This window comes from Lineus longissimus, chromosome 14 (genome assembly GCF_910592395.1).
Source record: "Lineus longissimus chromosome 14, tnLinLong1.2, whole genome shotgun sequence".
Classification (NCBI taxonomy): domain Eukaryota; kingdom Metazoa; phylum Nemertea; class Pilidiophora; order Heteronemertea; family Lineidae; genus Lineus; species Lineus longissimus.
Window position 1 is genome coordinate 2714842 of NC_088321.1, and position 18075 is coordinate 2732916.

An 18075-nucleotide genomic window follows, 5' to 3' on the forward strand; every position below is an offset into this window, starting at 1 on the left:
TGGGTGAGGTGAAGTGTTGGAGTTGAGAAAGTGTAAGGTGTTGGTGCTACACCTACCTTCACCATGGTAACACCATCACTACACCAACACTTGACATTCCTGATATTCTTGCTGCAGTGTAGTCATGAGCAACACTGCCCCACCATGGCCAAAGGAAGTACTAGTCACTGACATTTATTACTTGTCGAGAAAAATGAAGAAAAACATAAACAGCCTGTGCTTTTGAATGTAATGACAAATCTCCCTGATAAGCCTGGTAAGCTTAGCTCAGTTTGACCTAGATTGACCTAGATTGTCAGTTACTTCTTTTGCCATGGTGGGACAGAACAGCTTTCTGGCCTGATAATTGCATAACCATAGTTTAACTTACTAACTTTAACGTACTTGTAATGGCGCTTCAATTCTGGTATCACTTCTTGATCTTCGACTTCGATGAAGTTGAAGTCGGATGCGAGGTCGTGATTGGGGACGAGGTCTTTCAGATGCAGCCTGCCTCTACAATGACGAAGAAATTGCTCAAAAGATGTTTAATCAGGAATTCGTTTCACCCCTAGTCTCATTCTATTGTACTCTTACAATGTTCAAATGTAGTGATGATAGTGGACATATTGTGATGTGAAATTTTAGGGAGAAAATGAAACGGTGACCTTGACTAGATCTTCAGACATTTTCAGAAGTGTTCACTTCAGGAAAAATGTGTAGTCCTAAAAAGAGTACAAATTCGGCTCAAATACAATTGTTTCCAAATTCTAGAGATTGCAGACTTGGCAATGCAGATATAACATATTTCCCAACATTTCAAAAAATACAGTGTAGGTAATATGTCAAGGAATAGAAAACAAAAGTTCCAAAATGCAGGGGAATCTATCACTCCTCTGGTCCCAAAAAAGTCTTCTTCTCTCAAGTTAGTTACCAAATATTCAATCAAAATGCAGGGGAATCTATCACTCCTCTGGTCCCAAAAAAGTCTTCTCCTCTCAAGTTAGTTACCAAATATTTAATCAAAATGCAGGGGAATCTATCACTCCTCTGGTCCCAAAAAAGTCTTCTTCTCTCAAGTTAGTTACCAAATATTCAATCAAAATGCAGGGGAATCTATCACTCCTCTGGTCCCAAAAAAGTCTTCTCCTCTCAAGTTAGTTACCAAATATTCAATCAAATTCGAAGTGCAGGTGTAGTAAAATGACAAATGCGGCACCTTCAAAAAGAAGAGTAGTAGCCTACCTGATTATGACTAATATCAGGTTTTCACCTGCTTCCTCCTCCTCGACAGTTTCCTGAAGAAAAATATCTCTGGTTACACTATGAAGACTTCAAGACCACTAGAGGCCCTAAATGACAATCAGCCAATCACCACGCAGAGATGTTGCGCAATGTTCTCATTAGCCAATCACCACCTCAAGAAGAAAGACATTTATGTATTGGAATCGTACTGACAGATCAATGACCTTCACAAACTAAGATTAGGTAACATTTTGGACAGCCAGTGTAGATATTTAGATAGGCTTAAAGAAACATTGTTTTTTTTGGGATAGTCTAGTCGGCACAACTATTCGTGCAATGCATAAGTTTAATGCATGCCTGAAAATACTTACACTCTGACAGATGTAAGTTCATCCTTCTTGAATTTTGTGAGGAGAACAGCAAATCGATCGACAATGCCTCTTTCAGTTGCATCCTTTTTTTCTTGTCCCTCCCCGGTGAAATAAAAATTAAAGTTCTGAAGCACTTCTTTCCACTTTGACGGTTCAGAGAAAGGGTTGATGGCTACAATCTCTTTTAGAAGCGCTACATCCTTCACCATAGTGAACTTATAAATCTTCCTTTGTTGAGGAGCCGTAGACATTTTCTAAAAAAAAGGAGATTCCTATTGTTTATTACTCCAAGGCCTAGGCTAGGCCTAAATCCCTAAGAAGCTAAGGCAGTAAGGGTCCCTCTATATATATACTACTCTGCCTATCCGTCCTGTAAAAAACCTGAAATCTTGGCTCTCAGAGTAGGGCGTACGAGCTAGATAATGACATATCATATTGTCAAATTTGATCAAAATTTCAAAACAAAAACTTCGGATTTTAATTTAAAACTTGATCGGTGAGAGGTTGTCCCTAACAGAGAGGTTGTCCTTAATAGAGAGGCTGTCCTTAATAGAGAGGCTTTCCTTAATAGAGAGGGTGTCCTTAATAGAGAGGGTGTCCTTAATAGAGAGGCTGTCCTTAATAGAGAGGCTGTCCTTAATTGAGAGGTTGTCCTTAATAGAGAGGTTGTCCTTAATAGAGAGGTTGTCCTTAATAGAGAGGTGTCCGCTAAGGGAGGTTCCACTGTATTTGTAAATAAATATCATCCCTACCTCTGGTAACCGTCGATACATGAGCTCATTGGCAGACGGTCGGTATTCAGGCTCATGTTCTAACATGTCCTTTATCAGGTTTTTGAAATCTTCTGAATAGTTTCCTTTCACTGGGGCGAACTGGCCCTGGAAGGTGAATGAAAATAATTTAACTCCTTCAGTGCCAAGGATTTGAGCATTTTCATCACCGAAATCTCACAACAATAATTGTGATACACTCATCGAAATTCTTCAAAACCTTCGTCGTTTCCCCTGGTTTCCATAAAACAGCAATGATAAGTTGGAGCATATTGGGATTATTTTCTAAAGAGTGGGAGTGGTAATTTTTGCCGATTTCCACTATTTTTTACCTAAAATGAGGGGTGGCAGACCCCATCTCACCCTCGCAGTTGAACAATCTATTCAATTAGGACACCCCAGAGCAGAGAAACCATATGAAACACATTTGAGTAGCTGGGGACATCTGGTGTTGTTGTGAGGAACTAAAATACCTGTACCTAGTTTCAGCAAATAGCATCCCGCGAAGTTACTATTTATATCTCACAAGGTCATTTGCATAAGATATTAATGACATTTTAGTCACGTGACAGTCGGACATCGACACTTATTTCTACGCATTTGAGCTTATTTCAAAGTCAATTATCTTTGACCCTGCATTGTTTTTAGCATGAATGATACAGAGGGCAGCAGCTGCCGTGACGTCATCTTCGTGGAATGCTATTTTCCTGAACCACCAGTAAACTTGAACAGTGAACCCCTTTAAATTTCTTACCTTCATAATTTTATTGACCAAGGCGGGCAGATTTGATCCCTCGAACGTCTTCTGTAAACAAGCCATTTCATACAGAATGCAGCCGAGTGCCCAGATGTCTGACTTATCATTGTACTCCTTGCCTTCGCACTGTAATAGAACAAAATGATAACAAAACTACCTGATCCGAGTCACCAGGTCGCACGACATGATTTTCTTCGGCCTGAAAGCTCGAGACGGCAGGTCACATGCTTTCAGGCCGCAGAGGATCATCGAGTCCGATCTGGATGACAAGGATCAGCCACGAGTGAAGTTTTTTAAAAATCATATACCACACAGCGCAAAAAATATCAAGAAAATGACAATTGTGAAGACAAGTTTTTTTTTCATTTTTCACCAAAAATTTCTCTTGAAGACATGACTATCTTTTGAGTTGAATGGAGAGCTCTCTATTAGCACTTTCTGATGGTACCATTAGTAAACCTACTGACAAGACCATTCCTTAGAAAGCTCTCAATGAGGACTTTCTTATGGTACCATTAGATAACCTATCGACATCGCCATTATTTGGAAAGCTCTCAATGAGCACTTTCTGATGGGACCATTTGACATAACCATTCATAGGAAAGCTCTCAGCCCTTTATGGTACCATTTGTAAACCTATTGACATGACCATTCTTTGGAAAGCTTTCAAGATCACTTTTTTGCAGTACCATTTGTAAACCTGTTGACATGACCATTGATTCGAATGCTCTCAATGAGCACTTTCTGATGGTACCATTTGTAAACCTACTGACATGACCATTCTTTGGAAAGCTCTCAATGAGCACTTTCTTATGGTACCATTTGTAAACCTATTGACATGACCATTCACTGGAAAGCTCTCAATGAGCCCTTTCTTATGGTACCATTTCTAAACCTACTGACATGACCATTCATTAGAAAGCTCTCAATGAGCACTTTCTATTTCGAGACTCACCATTTCGGGGCTGATATAATAAGGCGTTCCCAGCACTGTATTCGCTCCTTTATCAGCAGTTGACATTATCTTTGAGATTCCAAAGTCGCCGACTTTAACAACGCCCTCTTTTGTCAGGAAGATGTTGGCCGTTTTCATATCCCTGGAGAAATTATCAAAATCATTTTTTTTATTAGGAGAAGTTACTCAAGAAAATGCAGACCGACACTAACGAAATCTATAACTTTCCTGAAAAGAAGGTCATAACGTCTATCAATCCCTTAGGCCTAAAAGCATCTAATACAAACTGTGTGGGCTTTGGCCATGCATGCACCTGCAGCAGAGACGCAAGAGCAAAAGGCCCTGGGTTTGATCCCGAGCAGAACACAGCATTGTATTTTAGGATGAACCGGCATGGCTTTCGAGGAACGTAAATTCCTGGCTCTTCACAGTCCATCGAATGAGATGTTAAACCAAGGTTCCTTGTATCTGATGTCTATGCCAGGGCAGGTTAAATACCCCACCAGGTGAGAAACATGAGTAGCTTGCGTGGACTCTACCTCTGGCCGAAGTCGATTCACTAGGCCAATAACTCAATTGGTGCATAACCATAGTGGCACGCATAAACGCTCATCCTGCCTCGGAGGAGGAATACTCCCTGGAGAAAATCACCTCCAAGGGCAGAGTGAATGCTGAAGAGGAAGAAGAAGGGACAACACTCGACCGCCGATAGGGAGATTGGTGTTTTTCTGGTGTATTACGCTGGCAAAAATGCCCAGTTAGGTGGCACTGTCTTAACCTTGTTGGTCCGACACATTCAAAACAGTCAGGGAGGACACTAAATGTGGCCCTCCACGGCAAAATGGGTCGCATGTCTCACAGAAGATGAGCCTAAAATGACACCAGGACATAAGAGTCGCCTCCACTACATAAAACGCCAGTGTTGGTCCGGAGTTTTTGCGCTTACACCTGTTAATTTTCCCCTGGAAAACGCCAGTGCTAGAAAACGCCGGTGTTTTCTTGTCACGACGATGGATTCAGGGCTAAATGGGGGCTAATTTAAGCACGGCGTTTTATGTAGTGTAATCACAAAAACGCCGGCGTTAGTGAGTTTCTACACTCGGCGACAGGCGGCGTGGTTACCACTGCGCATTTTGTGTCGGTCAATCGCGACTCCAACAATAACAAAAAATCGGAGAGTTCTACAGGAATTTCATATAGACCACGCCATCTGTCGCCGTGTTCAGTATCTGTTTCCATGTAGTGGAAGTCCTCACCGTGTCTTCTCCGGGCATTGTCTGGTTCGGAGTATCCCCGGGTTTAAAAACGCCGGGGTTTTCCATGTTGTGGACGTACTACTATTATAGAAGAAATCGACTTCACATAAGGCAGACAATAGTGAAATGAACAACCAGTCCGTCTCAACCTGTCAAGCTCGAAGCGACATGCGACTCATTTTGCTGTGGTGGGTCACAAATACTAAAATAGATCACAGATACACTGGCAAAATTTGGCGAGTAAAATTTATATAAATTTGATATAAAATTCGACTCCTCTAAATTTGATATATAGAAAACTTTGCGGAGACTAACCTGTGTAGTATGTTATGTTCGTGAATGTGACGAATGGCTGCCACCATCTGTTGGAAGATTTCTAGTATTTCCTTCTCGTCCAGTGGAGCGTCCCTATGAGAGAGGTATTGAGCTAGCGTCCTGGAAAAAGGAATCGAGGAAAATAAAAAATTGCAAGTTTTTACATGAGCATAGCGCTTTATAATGCAGAACGGCCTCAAAGCACTTTATATTATCTGGTTTCAGTCGCTCAAAGCGCTTCACATTATTACCCCTAGCTATTGGCCTGAACATTCGTGTTTCAAGCTCGACTCTCTGGGAGTATCACAGGTCCGAGCTGCAGCTATACAGCACTCTAGACTAACATTCAGTTTGTCATCACTGTAAGCTAGGTACCCATCTACTCCTGGGTGAAGAGAAGCAAGTGTGGTAAAGTGCCTTGCTCAAGGACACAAAGGCGAAAGATAATCTTCAGAAAAAAATAAGTTCAGGGTTTTCATGACAAGTCAATATGTAAACAACTTCGGAACGAGATGCGAGTTGAGTGTGTCGATGATTAAAGGCCCACGCGGTTCATAAAAGAATTTGAATTTGTAATTGAATTTGAAAACTTTAATTGCGTAAATACAAACTGAATATAAATTTCAACACTGCCGTTGTGTAGACTGATGTACAAATACAGTGGAACCTCCCTTAGCGGACACCTCTCTATTAAGGACAACCTCTCTATTAAGGACAACCTCTCTATTAAGGACAACCTCTCTATTAAGGACAACCTCTCTATTAAGGACAACCTCTCTATTAAGGACAACCTCTCTATTAAGGACAACCTCTCTAGTAAGGACACTAGTTCTGGTTCCAAATTGGTTGTTTCCATTCGATTTGACCTCTCTAATCAGGACACCTCTCTATTAAGGATAACATTTGTCAGTCCCAATGATGTCCTTTAAAATTGAGAGGTTCTACTGTGCTACTCTAAAGTGAAAAGTGACTGGGCAGCCGACAGCTTGGTAATATTGCCATTGCCATAGTACAGCACTTGTTAGTCCCATGGGTGTCCTTAATAGAGAGGTTCTACAGTAACTCACCCTCCATTTGCATACTCCATTTCAATCATCAGGACGCCGTCTTCTATTAAGGACAACCTCTCTATTAAGGACAACCCCTTATTAAGGACAACCTCTCTATTAAGGACACTAGTTCTGGTTCCAAATTGGTTGTTTCGATTTAATTTGACCTCTCTAATCGGGACACCTCTCTATTAAGGATAACATTTGTCAGTCCCAATGGTGTCCTTTAAAATTGAGAGGTTCTACTGTGCTACTCTAAAGTGAAAAGTGACTGGGCAGCCGACAGCTTGGTAATATTGCCATTGCCATAGTACAGCACTTGTTAGTCCCATGGGTGTCCTTAATAGAGTGGTTCTACTGTAACTTACCCCCCATTTGCATACTCCATTTCAATTATCAGGACGCCGTCTTCTATTAAGGACAACCTCTCTACCAAGGACTCTAGTTTTGGTCCCAAATTGGTTGTTTCCATTTAATTTGACCTCTCTAATCAGGACACCTCTTTATTAAGGACAGCACTTGTTAGTCCCATGGGTGTCCTGAATAGAGTGGTTCTACTGTAACTTACCCTCCATTTGCATACTCCATTTCAATCATCAGGACGCCGTCTTCTTCAAAACTATCGTAATAACTGATGATGTTCGGGTGGTCTAAGACGGCGAGAACTTTCACCTGAAAAGACGAGATCGTGTCAAAAATCAGACGACTTGCCTGAAGTATCTGAAAATACATGTAAGTACAGTAGACCCTCCCTTAGCGGACACCTCTCTATAAAGGACACCCTCTCTATTATATCAGAAATTGCACACCTTGCCTAAAGTACAGTAGAACCTCTCTATTGAGGACACCCTCTCTATTATATCAAAAATTGCACACCTTGCCTAAAGTACAGTAGAACCTCGCTATTGAGGACACCCTCGGGACTGACAAGTGCTGTCCTTATTAGAGAGTTGTCCTGATTAGAGAGGTCAAATTGAATGCTAGGTCAAATTGAATGCTCACAACCAATTCTCGACCAAAAGTAGTGTCCTATATAGAGAGGTTGTCCTTAATAGAGAGGTGTCTGCTTAGGGAGGTTCCACTGTATGCGAAAATAAGTAACAAAATGGTTAAAATGAAATAAGCGCAAATTTGACATTTTTCAATATTTGGCTGAAAATTGGGTCTTTTTCACACTTTGTCCAATTCTCACAAAGTAAGTAAAATATTGAGTTGAGAGTCCAGCGTCAACTAGGACTCTATCAGATCTATCATAAACAATATTGGGCAATGTTTTCATGTAAGTAGGAGGAAACCTACGCTATTGAAGAGAGTCACCCTCTCTGTTTCTGAGTGTACCCGTACGGAATGGGAATCAAACCTGGGACGTCAGAGGTGACAGGCGCTGTTTATTCCACTGCGCCACTCTGACGGCCGCAGCAAAGTGAGTAGTTTTAGATATTTTTGACTTAAAGGTGTACGCCGTTCGTAATTACTGGTGGTCTAAGAAAATAGAAATGCAGTGATACACAATGCCGGAGTGCCGTTATTATGCATGCAAATTTGTTGAAACTTGGTATTTATAGTATTTGTATATCAGTCTACGCAATGGCAATGCAGAAATTTTCAATAAGCCCACATTGACGCAACTGGAAATTTTCAAATTCATATTCAAATTTCACTTTTTTTACAAACCTACGTAGGCCTTTAATAATAATATTTGTTGTTCAACATGTTCAATTGCTGAATTTTCCGCATTAAATCTCCAGCGCCATTTTTTTCATGAAATAGACAGGAGACAACAACGCCGGGGACATCGCTGTACATTTCTTAACGACTCTCACCTCGTTAAGAGCAAGTTGTCTCTCTGCTGCATTCAAGTCGTGCATGTTGATTTCTTTGAGAATGACCAGGGAGTCGTCGTCACGTTTCCGGTAGAGGACGGCCGCACCATATGCCCCTAGAAGAAATTAACAATTAATAATAACTAAACGTATTTATAGTGCCAAAATCTACCTGAAGTGATCAATGACACTTTACAATTACTTACTTACTTACTTTTTTGTACAATAAGTTAATAGAATAAGTCTAATGCCTGTAGCGATGAAAGAGGAAGGTTTTAAAGGGAAGCTATGGGAATGATTCCCCATTCGACCAAGAGTTACATGAAAGAGGAAGGTTTTAAAGGGAAGCTATGCGAATGATTCCCCATTCGACCAACAGTTACATGAAAGAGGAAGGTTTTAAAGGGAAGCTATGGGAATGATTCCCTATTCGACCAGCAGTTACATGAAAGAGGAAGGTTTTAAAGGGAAGCTATGGAAGGTTTTAAAGGGAAGCTATGGGAATGATTCCCTATTCGACCAACAGTTACATGAAAGAGGAAGGTTTTAAAGGGAAGCTATGGGAATGATTCCCCATTCGACCAACAGCTACAACCTTAACATCTACGTAAACTGCGTATTCTTAAAAACAACTGTGGCTCTTGGTTTTATAAATAAACAAACATTAATGAGTGAAATGGATGATATAATTGCTTATTTTTGAACCAAGTTTGCCGCCATCTTGGTGGATTTTAATCTGCTCTCTCCTCCATACGGAGAGCCAATGACGTCATTGATGCAGCCATTGTGACAATCAGCTGTTCGAACAATGGCGAATGCTTGAAATGACAGATGACAGTTCTTCGATTTCTTCGGGTTCTTCGTCGACGTCCGGCGATGAATCCTTCGATTACAACCGTGCATCAGCAGAAGAAAGAGCAGGTCTAGTTCCCCATGCGTTTGAGCCAAGGTACCGGGGTAGAAAAAGGTCTGGAAACTTAGTGGAAACGAGTAGTACTCACCTTGATGAAAAAACCCCACTGCATCCATGACGTCATTCGCCCGGGAGATTTGAACAAACATGGCTACCCCCGCAAACTCCTTATTAAATGCAATTTTCTGCACTATCTAGGAATATTCATCACATCCTTGGTGTAGAGTATTTGTTTGTCAAAAAATATCAATGAAGGAGCCAAGATAATCTGGACCAGAGTTGTTGAGACACTCGAAACCAAGCAAAAGCACCTTAACTCTTTAACTGCCGAATATATTTTTCATAATTTTCAAACTTTCCAATGACCTGTTTTGAAAAGACTGCAGCTTGAAACGGAGAAGAGTTCGATTCCTCGAAACCGCCATCGACACGATCACCTGCACGCCATCTATCAGTAGGTGGGAAAACTGCGTAGTTTTTGTTGAGGCAGGTGTTAAGAATTTCCTAACAAGGCCGATGTTTTTATTATCAATTAATGAGGGTCTGTCGGATGAGACAAAAAGCTGTACCTGAGTGTCTTAGCCAGGACAAGTAAAAGATCTCACATACATGTAGGTGGTCAGTAGCATACAGTAGTCTAGTCAAGCTAGCTCATTTTGGACCTTAACCGGAAACAAATTGCAACAGAAATTATTCCACTGGCACTGCCATTCATTCAGGGAATGAATAATTATCAAAAGAGTTATGTCGCAATGTGGCAGAATGTATGGTGATCGCACTGATGATGACCTAGGTCGCAATGTGGCAGAATGTATGGTGATCACACTGATGACGACCTAGGTCACAATGTGGCAGAATGTATGGTGATCGCACTGATGACAACCTAGGTCGCAATGTGGCAGAATGTATGGTGATCACACTGATGACGACCTAGGTCGCAATGTGGCAGAATGTATGGTGATCACACTCATGACGACCTAGGTCACAATGTAGCAGAATGTATGGTGATTGCACTGATGACGACCTAGGTCGCAATGTGGCAGAATGTATGGTGATCACACTGATGACGACCTAGGTCGCAATGTGGCAGAATGTATGGTGATCGCACTGATGACGACCTAGGCCACAATGTAGCAGAATGTATGGTGATCACACTGATGACAACCCAGGTTGCGATGTGGCAGAATGTTTGGTGATCGCACTGATGACGACCTAGGTCACAATGTAGCAGAATGTATGGTGATCGCACCGATGACAACCTAGGTCGCAATGTGGCAGAATGTATGGTGATCACACTGATGACGACCTAGGTCGCAATATGGCAGAATGTATGGTAATCGCACTGATGATGACCTAGTTCACAATGTGGTTGAAAGTATGGTAAGTTAAGTAATGGGTAATTGAAAGCCATGGCTTCCAAAACTCAAAGATGCTTGATTGAACTCGGGGAGCTAGAATCTTCAGAAATACACACCCAACAAATGATATTGCAACTCTGTGACCAATTAATATACTTTCAGTCTTGAAGTATCCAGTTGTGCAATGAGTGACCGGCGTATTAAGAGCCTGATTTACCCACCTTTCCCAACGGTTCTGATCTTCTCAAAGCCGGCCATCGACTGCTGGTAATGTCCACTCCATCCACGGAGACACTCAAGACGGAAGTAGAGCTCCCCAACCGTACTGGAAAAAAGTCCATAAGATTTAGTAGATTTGAGTAGAGTTACACCAAGCAGGTTGTCCGTAAAAGAGAGGTGTCCACTAAGGGAGGCTCTACTGCAGTAGAACCTCTCTATTAAGGACACCCTCAGGACTGACAAGTGCTGATCTTAATAGAGAGGTGTCCTGGTTAGAGAGGTCAAATTGAATGGCACCAACCAATGCGGGACCAAAACTAGTGTCCCTAATAGAGAGGTTGTCCTTAATAGAGAGTTTGTCCTTAATAGAGAGGCTGTCCTTAATAGAGAGGTTATCCTAATAGAGAGGTGTCCACTAAGGGAGGTTCTACTGCAGTAGAACCTCTCTTTTAAGGACACCCTCAGGACTGACAAGTGCTGATCTTAATAGAGAGGTGTCCTGATTAGAGAGGTCAAATTGAATGGCAACAACCAATTTGGGACCAAAACTAGTGTCCTTAATAGAGAGGTTGTCCTTAATAGAGAGGTTGTCCTTAATAGAGAGGTTGTCTTTAATAGAGAGGTGTCCACTAAGGGAGGTTCTACTGCAGTAGAACCTCTCTATTAAGGACACCCTCAGGACTGAGAAGTGCTGATCTTAATAGAGAGGTGTCCTGGTTAGAGAGGTCAAATTGAATGGCACCAACCAATGCGGGACCAAAACTAGTGTCCCTAATAGAGAGGTTGTCCTAAATAGAGAGGTTATCCTAATAGAGAGGTGTCCACTAAGGAAGGTTCTACTGCAGCAGAACCTCTCTTTTAAGGACACCCTCAGGACTGACAAGTGCTGATCTTAATAGAGAGGTGTCCTGGTTAGAGAGGTCAAATTGAATGGCAACAACCAATTTGGGACCAAAACTAGTGTCCTTAATAGAGAGGTTGTCCTTAATAGAGAGGTATCACTAAGGGAGGTTCTACTATATGCTTAAATTTACCATTCATGTTCTCACCTTTTTGAGGACGGGTCTTTGACCAGCTCTGCTCCGACAATGTCTCGAGACAAACCAACCGACACCTGAGGAAGAAAAGTCGACAATGAAGACCTGAAAAACCCGACATTTTTTTCAGACATTACGTTATTCAGCCCCTGACCTCGCAGTTAATAATAGCATTCAGGGGTCATACTAAACGGCGTCCACCAGGTTTAAAAGCATATGTGACCCGTTCCAGCAAAACCAGTCGCATGTCGCTCTGAGCTTGGCAGGTTGAAACAGACTGTTTGTTCATTTCACGATTGTCTGCCTTTTGTGAAATCTGACGCCATCAATTTCTTCTATTATCTCCTGGTGTCATCTAGGCTCATCTTATGTGCGACATGCGACTAGTTTTGCTAGAACAGGTCACATATTTAAAGCCATCAAGATAAAATCTAATATTCATAAACGAAATAAGCAGGACATTTTCCACATTTTCTGATCGTTTCATGACATTTGTGTGCTAGATTAGCAAGTTGTTGCCTAAAATGTACCAGCGTTCACTGGTCACCCAGTCGGTGGCATTGTTGGATTTGACTTGGAGGAAATGATAGGGCTTCCCTATACTACAGGGGCCTTGTGATTTTAGACAACATCTCCCTTATTTTACACCCAAATGTCATGAAATTTTCAGGAAATGTGTTCTATGGTGTACTTATTCCATTTATGGCTTCTAAATTTTATTTTGATGACTTGATACCTGACTTTAAACCTGGTGGACGCTGTTTAGGATGACCGGAATTCAGGCCTAGCCCAATACATGGTCTATTGTCTTTCATTGTCTTTAAACAAAGTACGTTTGGACCTTGGTCTAAATTCCCATTGTTCTACTGACTTATCAAAGGGTTTAACCCTTAAAGCGCCAGAGGCGACGATCGTCGACATAAGGGGGAAAGCGCCAGAGGCGACGATCGTCGACAGCAGACATTTAGTTCCACCTGTCTGCTAAGAGATGGCAGTGAGTGTGCATGTACGCTCTTTGGTACTTCGACAGTGATGCTTAGCACAAAATGGCATCGAACAAATTTCAAGTTTCTATACAAGCTTTTGAGTATTTTATCAAAAACTTGAAGCCCCATTTTCGCGGGAATGACGTCATCAGGAGTAATTAGCGCTGCTACGACTAATAAGACGGATGCTTCGACCAGGAATCGGATGGAAACGATGTATTTAGACCCAGACTTCATATTAAAATACCAAGGGAGGTATAAAAAGCTGATGCAGTTATGTTCTGGCCATATTTTTGTTGATTATGGGTATTTGCACTAATTTACCCCTAATTAGTAAATTTTGGCGGGAAATGTCACAAAAATCGACGGGAATTACCATTTGTATAAAATCATCAGTACATTCCATGGTGTTTGTAACAAAAATAACGTTGTTATTAATCATTTTCAAAAATGCTCGGTTAATTCGGCGCTCAGGGGTAATATGATTTTGTTAATTCAGCGCTTTAAGGGTTAAAGGACAAATCATGATCACATAGACCCCAAGAAACAGCTTTCATGGAGGTTGATACGCTTAAACACGAAAATGCAAATAAAGGTATATGGGGACCCTCACCCCCTCATTTGGGCCCAGGGGATGTTAATTGCCCCGTTTACAGTAGTGAACTTCCGGTAATTGAAACACAATGGAACATCTCTAAGCGGACACCTCTGTAATTAGGACACCCTCTCTAAGACACTGATTTTGGTCCCAAATTGGTCATTTTCACTCAATTTCACCTCTGTGATCAGGTCACCTCTCTATACTTCCTTAGTCATCTTCATCCCTAGTGCTGGGACATTAGGCCTTCACCTCACTATAAAGCACTTCGACTCTCAGACCCAAGGTTGTCCTTAACCTCTTGAATCCCGGTGACCAACCAGTCACTCATTTTGAAATAACGTTTTTTCCCAACGACCGACAGGTCGGTCTCAGTGATATTTTATTCCCTTGAGCTGGGACGCTAGCTTATTGCTTGTTTCAGCGTGTTTGATGTACAGTAGGGTCAGTTAGAGCATGCCTTGGTAGATGGCGCCTCGGTACCGGACTATGGCGATTGTATGCGGGCGCTATACATCGTGAAAGTCAGAACCAATTTCGCAACCACGTGACCACCCTGGGATCCCGGGATTTTCAAGTTCTGGGATTCAAGAGGTTAATAGAGCGGTTCTAAAGTACCTGTATGGTTACTTACCCCCAGCAGAGCCTCCAGCTCCTTGACGATGCCCTGTCCGCCATCTTGTCCCTGAGCGGCGTTACATGCCAAGAAGTCGAGGCGGAGGTTCGCTGCCTCCTTGTTGCCATGGAGACTGAAGAGTTTGGAGAAGAAGCCACGAATACCTGCGTGGTCAAGGACGGTATCTTTATTGAGCGGCTGTAAATTTAGAGATTCAAAATTGAACATGGAAGACGGAAGTGCAGAACTTTTTTTAGCCGCATCATTTTCAATGTTGTCAGACCAAGCTGGCTACCCAATGGACTGGTTATCACTGGCAATGGTAGCCACTGAACCAGTTCACCGTTAAGGTCAGGTCAGTGCAGGGTCGTTGCTGAACCTTTTTTAGCCACATCATTTTCAATGTTGTCAGACCAAGCTGGCTACCCAGTGGACTGGTTATCACTGGCGGTGGTAGCCACTGAACCAGTTCAATGTTAAGGTCAGGTCAGTGCAGGGTCATTGCTGAACCTTTTTTAGCCACATCATTCGAAATATTGCCCAAAAGAAACGCGCTACCTTTTGGAATTGACAATATGCATTAGTTAGTTAAAATGAAAAATTAATGATAGCATATTGTAGGTATGATTGTTAGCTTCAAAATAAATATCACTTGTAGTACTTCATTTTCAACTTTTTGTATCTCTTTTGCCAAAAGTCTATACACTACATATAGGAATACCTGGAAATCTTCAGGGAGATGCTGGAATAAAATGTGTAGACCCGCAGGAGCTAAAGGGTTAAAAAACAAAAAGGGAAATTTAATGGGTTTTTGCCACAGGCCGCTGACCCCAGCGCGGTTGTCTGCTGCCCCTGGTTCAACCTAGTGCCTCATGACCTGCTCATAGTAAGTAGCCCCGAATAACCTACCTTTTCCTCTTTCCCACACAACTGTATCACGCCCACCGGGCTATTTATGCTATTTATCATAGTAAGTAGTCCCGAATGACCTACTTTTCCTCTTTCCCACACAACTGTATCACGCCCACCGGGCTCTTTATGCTATTTATCATAGTAAGTAGCTCCGAATGACTTACCTTTTCCTCTTTCCCACACAACTGTATCACGCCCACCGGGCTATTTATGCTATTTATCATAGTAAGTAGCCCCGAATGACCTACCTTTTCCTCTTTCCCACACAACTGTATCACGCCAACCGGGCTATTTATGCTATTTATTATAGTAAGTAGCCCCGAATAACCTACCTTTTCCTCTTTCCCACACAACTGTATCACGCCCACCGGGCTATTTATGCTATTTATCATAGTAAGTAGCCCCGAATGACCTACCTTTTCCTCTTTCCCACACAATTGTATAACGCCCACCGGGCTATTTATGCTATTTATCATAGTAAGTAGCCCCGAATGACCTACCTTTTCCTCTTTCCCACACAACTGTATCACGCCCACCGGGCTATTTATGCTATTTATCATAGTAAATAGCCCCGAATGACCTACCTTTTCCTCTTTCCCACACAACTGTATCACGCCCACCGGGCTATTTATGCTATTTATCATAGTAAGTAGCCCCGAATGACCTACCTTTTCCTCTTTCCCACACAACTGCATCACGCCCACCGGCTATTTATGCTATTGATCATAGTAAGTAGCCCCGAATGACCTACCATTTCCTCTTTCCCACACAACTGTATCACGCCCACCGGGCTCTTTATACTATTGATCATAGTAAGTAGCTCTGAATGACCTACCTTTTCCTCTTTCCCACACAACTGTATCACGCCCACCGGCTATTTATGCTATTTATCATAGTAAGTAGCTCCGAATGACCTACCTTTTCCTCTTTCCCACACAACTGTATCACGCCCACCGGGCCATTTATGCTATTTATCATAGTAAGTAGCCCCGAATGACCTACCTTTTCCTCTTTCCCACACAACTGTATCACGCCCACCGGGCTATTTATGCTATTTATCATAGTAAGTAGCCCCGAATGACCTACCTTTTCCTCTTTCCCACACAACTGTATCACACCCACCGGGCTATTTATCATAGTAAGTAGCCCCGAATGACCTACCTATTCCTCTTTCCCACACAACTGTATCACGCACACCGGGCTATTTATGCTATTTATCATAGTAAGTAGCCCCGAATGACCTACCCTTTCCTCTTTCCCACAGAGCTGTATCACGCCCACCGGGCTATTTATGCTATTTATCATAGTAAGTAGCCCCGAATGACCTACCTTTTCCTCTTTCCCACACAACTGTATCACGCCCACCGGGCTATTTATGCTATTTATCATAGTAAGTAGCCCCGAATGACCAACCTTTTCCTCTTTCCCACACAACTGTATCACGCCCACCGGGCTATTTATGCTATTTATCATAGTAAGTAGCCCCGAATGACCTACCTTTTCCTCTTTCCCTCACAACTGTATCACGCCCACCGGGCTATTTATGCTTTTTATCATAGTAAGTAGCCCCGAATGACCTACCTTTTCCTCTTTCCCACACAACTGTATCACGCCCACCGGGCTATTTATGCTATTTATCATAGTAAGTAGCTCCGAATGACCTACCTTTTCCTCTTTCCCACACAACTGTATCACGCCCACCGGGCTATTATCATAGTAAGTAGCCCCCAATGACCTACCTTTTCCTCTTTCCCACACAACTGTATCACGCCCACCGGGCTATTTATGCTTTTTATCATAGTAAGTAGCCCCGAATGACCTACCTTTTCCTCTTTCCCACACAACTGTATCACGCCCACCGGGCTATTTATGCTGTTTATCATAGTAAGTAGCCCCGAATGACCTACCTTTTCCTCTTTCCCACACAACTGTATCACGCCCACCGGGCTATTTATGCTATTTATCATAGTAAGTAGCTCCGAATGACCTACCTTTTCCTCTTTCCCACACAACTGTATCACGCCCACCGGGCTATTTATGCTATTTATCATAGTAAGTAGCTCTGAATGACCTACCTTTTCCTCTTTCCCACACAACTGTATCACGCCCACCGGGCTATTTATGCTATTTATCATAGTAAGTAGCTCCGAATGACCTACCTTTTCCTCTTTCCCACACAACTGTATCACGCCCACCGGGCTATTTATGCTATTCATCATAGTAAGTAGCCCCGAATGACCTACCTTTTCCTCTTTCCCACACAACTGTATCACGCCCACCGGGCTATTTATGCTATTTATCATAGTAAGTAGCCCCGAATGACCTACCTTTTCCTCTTTCCCACACAACTGTATCACGCCCACTGGGCTCTTTATACTATTGATCATAGTAAGTAGCCCCGAATGACCTACCTTTTCCTCTTTCCCGCACAACTGTATCACGCCCACCGGGCTATTTATGCTATTCATCATAGTAAGTAGCCCCGAATGACCTACCTTTTCCTCTTTCCCACACAACTGTATCACGCCCACCGGGCTATTTGTGCTATTTATCATAGTAAGTAGCCCCGAATGACCTACCTTTTCCTCTTTCCCACACAACTGTATCACGCCCACCGGGCTATTTATGCTATTTATCATAGTAAGTAGCCCCGAATGACCTACCTTTTCCTCTTTCCCACACAACTGTATCACGCCCACCGGGCTATTTATGCTGTTTATCAATGTAAGTAGCCCCGAATGACCTACCTTTTCCTCTTTCCCACACAACTGTATCAAGCCCACCGGGCCATGGAGAACTAAGGCAACACTGTGAAACTTCTTATTGAGCAGGAATTGGCCTATTAAACCTGAAAGAGAAGGGAGCTGAGGTTAACATGTGTTTTGAATACTTTGTACATTTTGGGGATTCTTTTTC

At 42.4% G+C, this 18075-nt stretch overlaps 2 protein-coding genes across 6 annotated transcripts in view; one reads left to right on the plus strand and one right to left on the minus strand.

The window, feature by feature from the left end:
- LOC135498884 (uncharacterized) overlaps nt 1–18075 on the plus strand; it is a 500658-nt gene that overhangs the window by 360027 nt on the left and 122556 nt on the right. The gene's annotated exons all lie outside the window — the stretch shown is intronic.
- On the minus strand, nt 402–16115 carry LOC135498821 (serine/threonine-protein kinase Nek8-like). Its single transcript, XM_064789286.1, has 13 exons — nt 16078–16115; nt 14266–14445; nt 12060–12124; nt 11013–11116; nt 8521–8636; nt 7266–7369; nt 5649–5768; nt 4078–4219; nt 3120–3248; nt 2348–2473; nt 1596–1849; nt 1225–1277; nt 402–495 (listed from the first exon to the last, which is right to left on the minus strand). Exons 4-12 carry the CDS (start codon nt 11047–11049, stop codon nt 1241–1243), a joined length of 1065 nt encoding a protein of 354 aa, XP_064645356.1. The 5' UTR covers nt 11050–11116; nt 12060–12124; nt 14266–14445; nt 16078–16115; the 3' UTR covers nt 402–495; nt 1225–1240.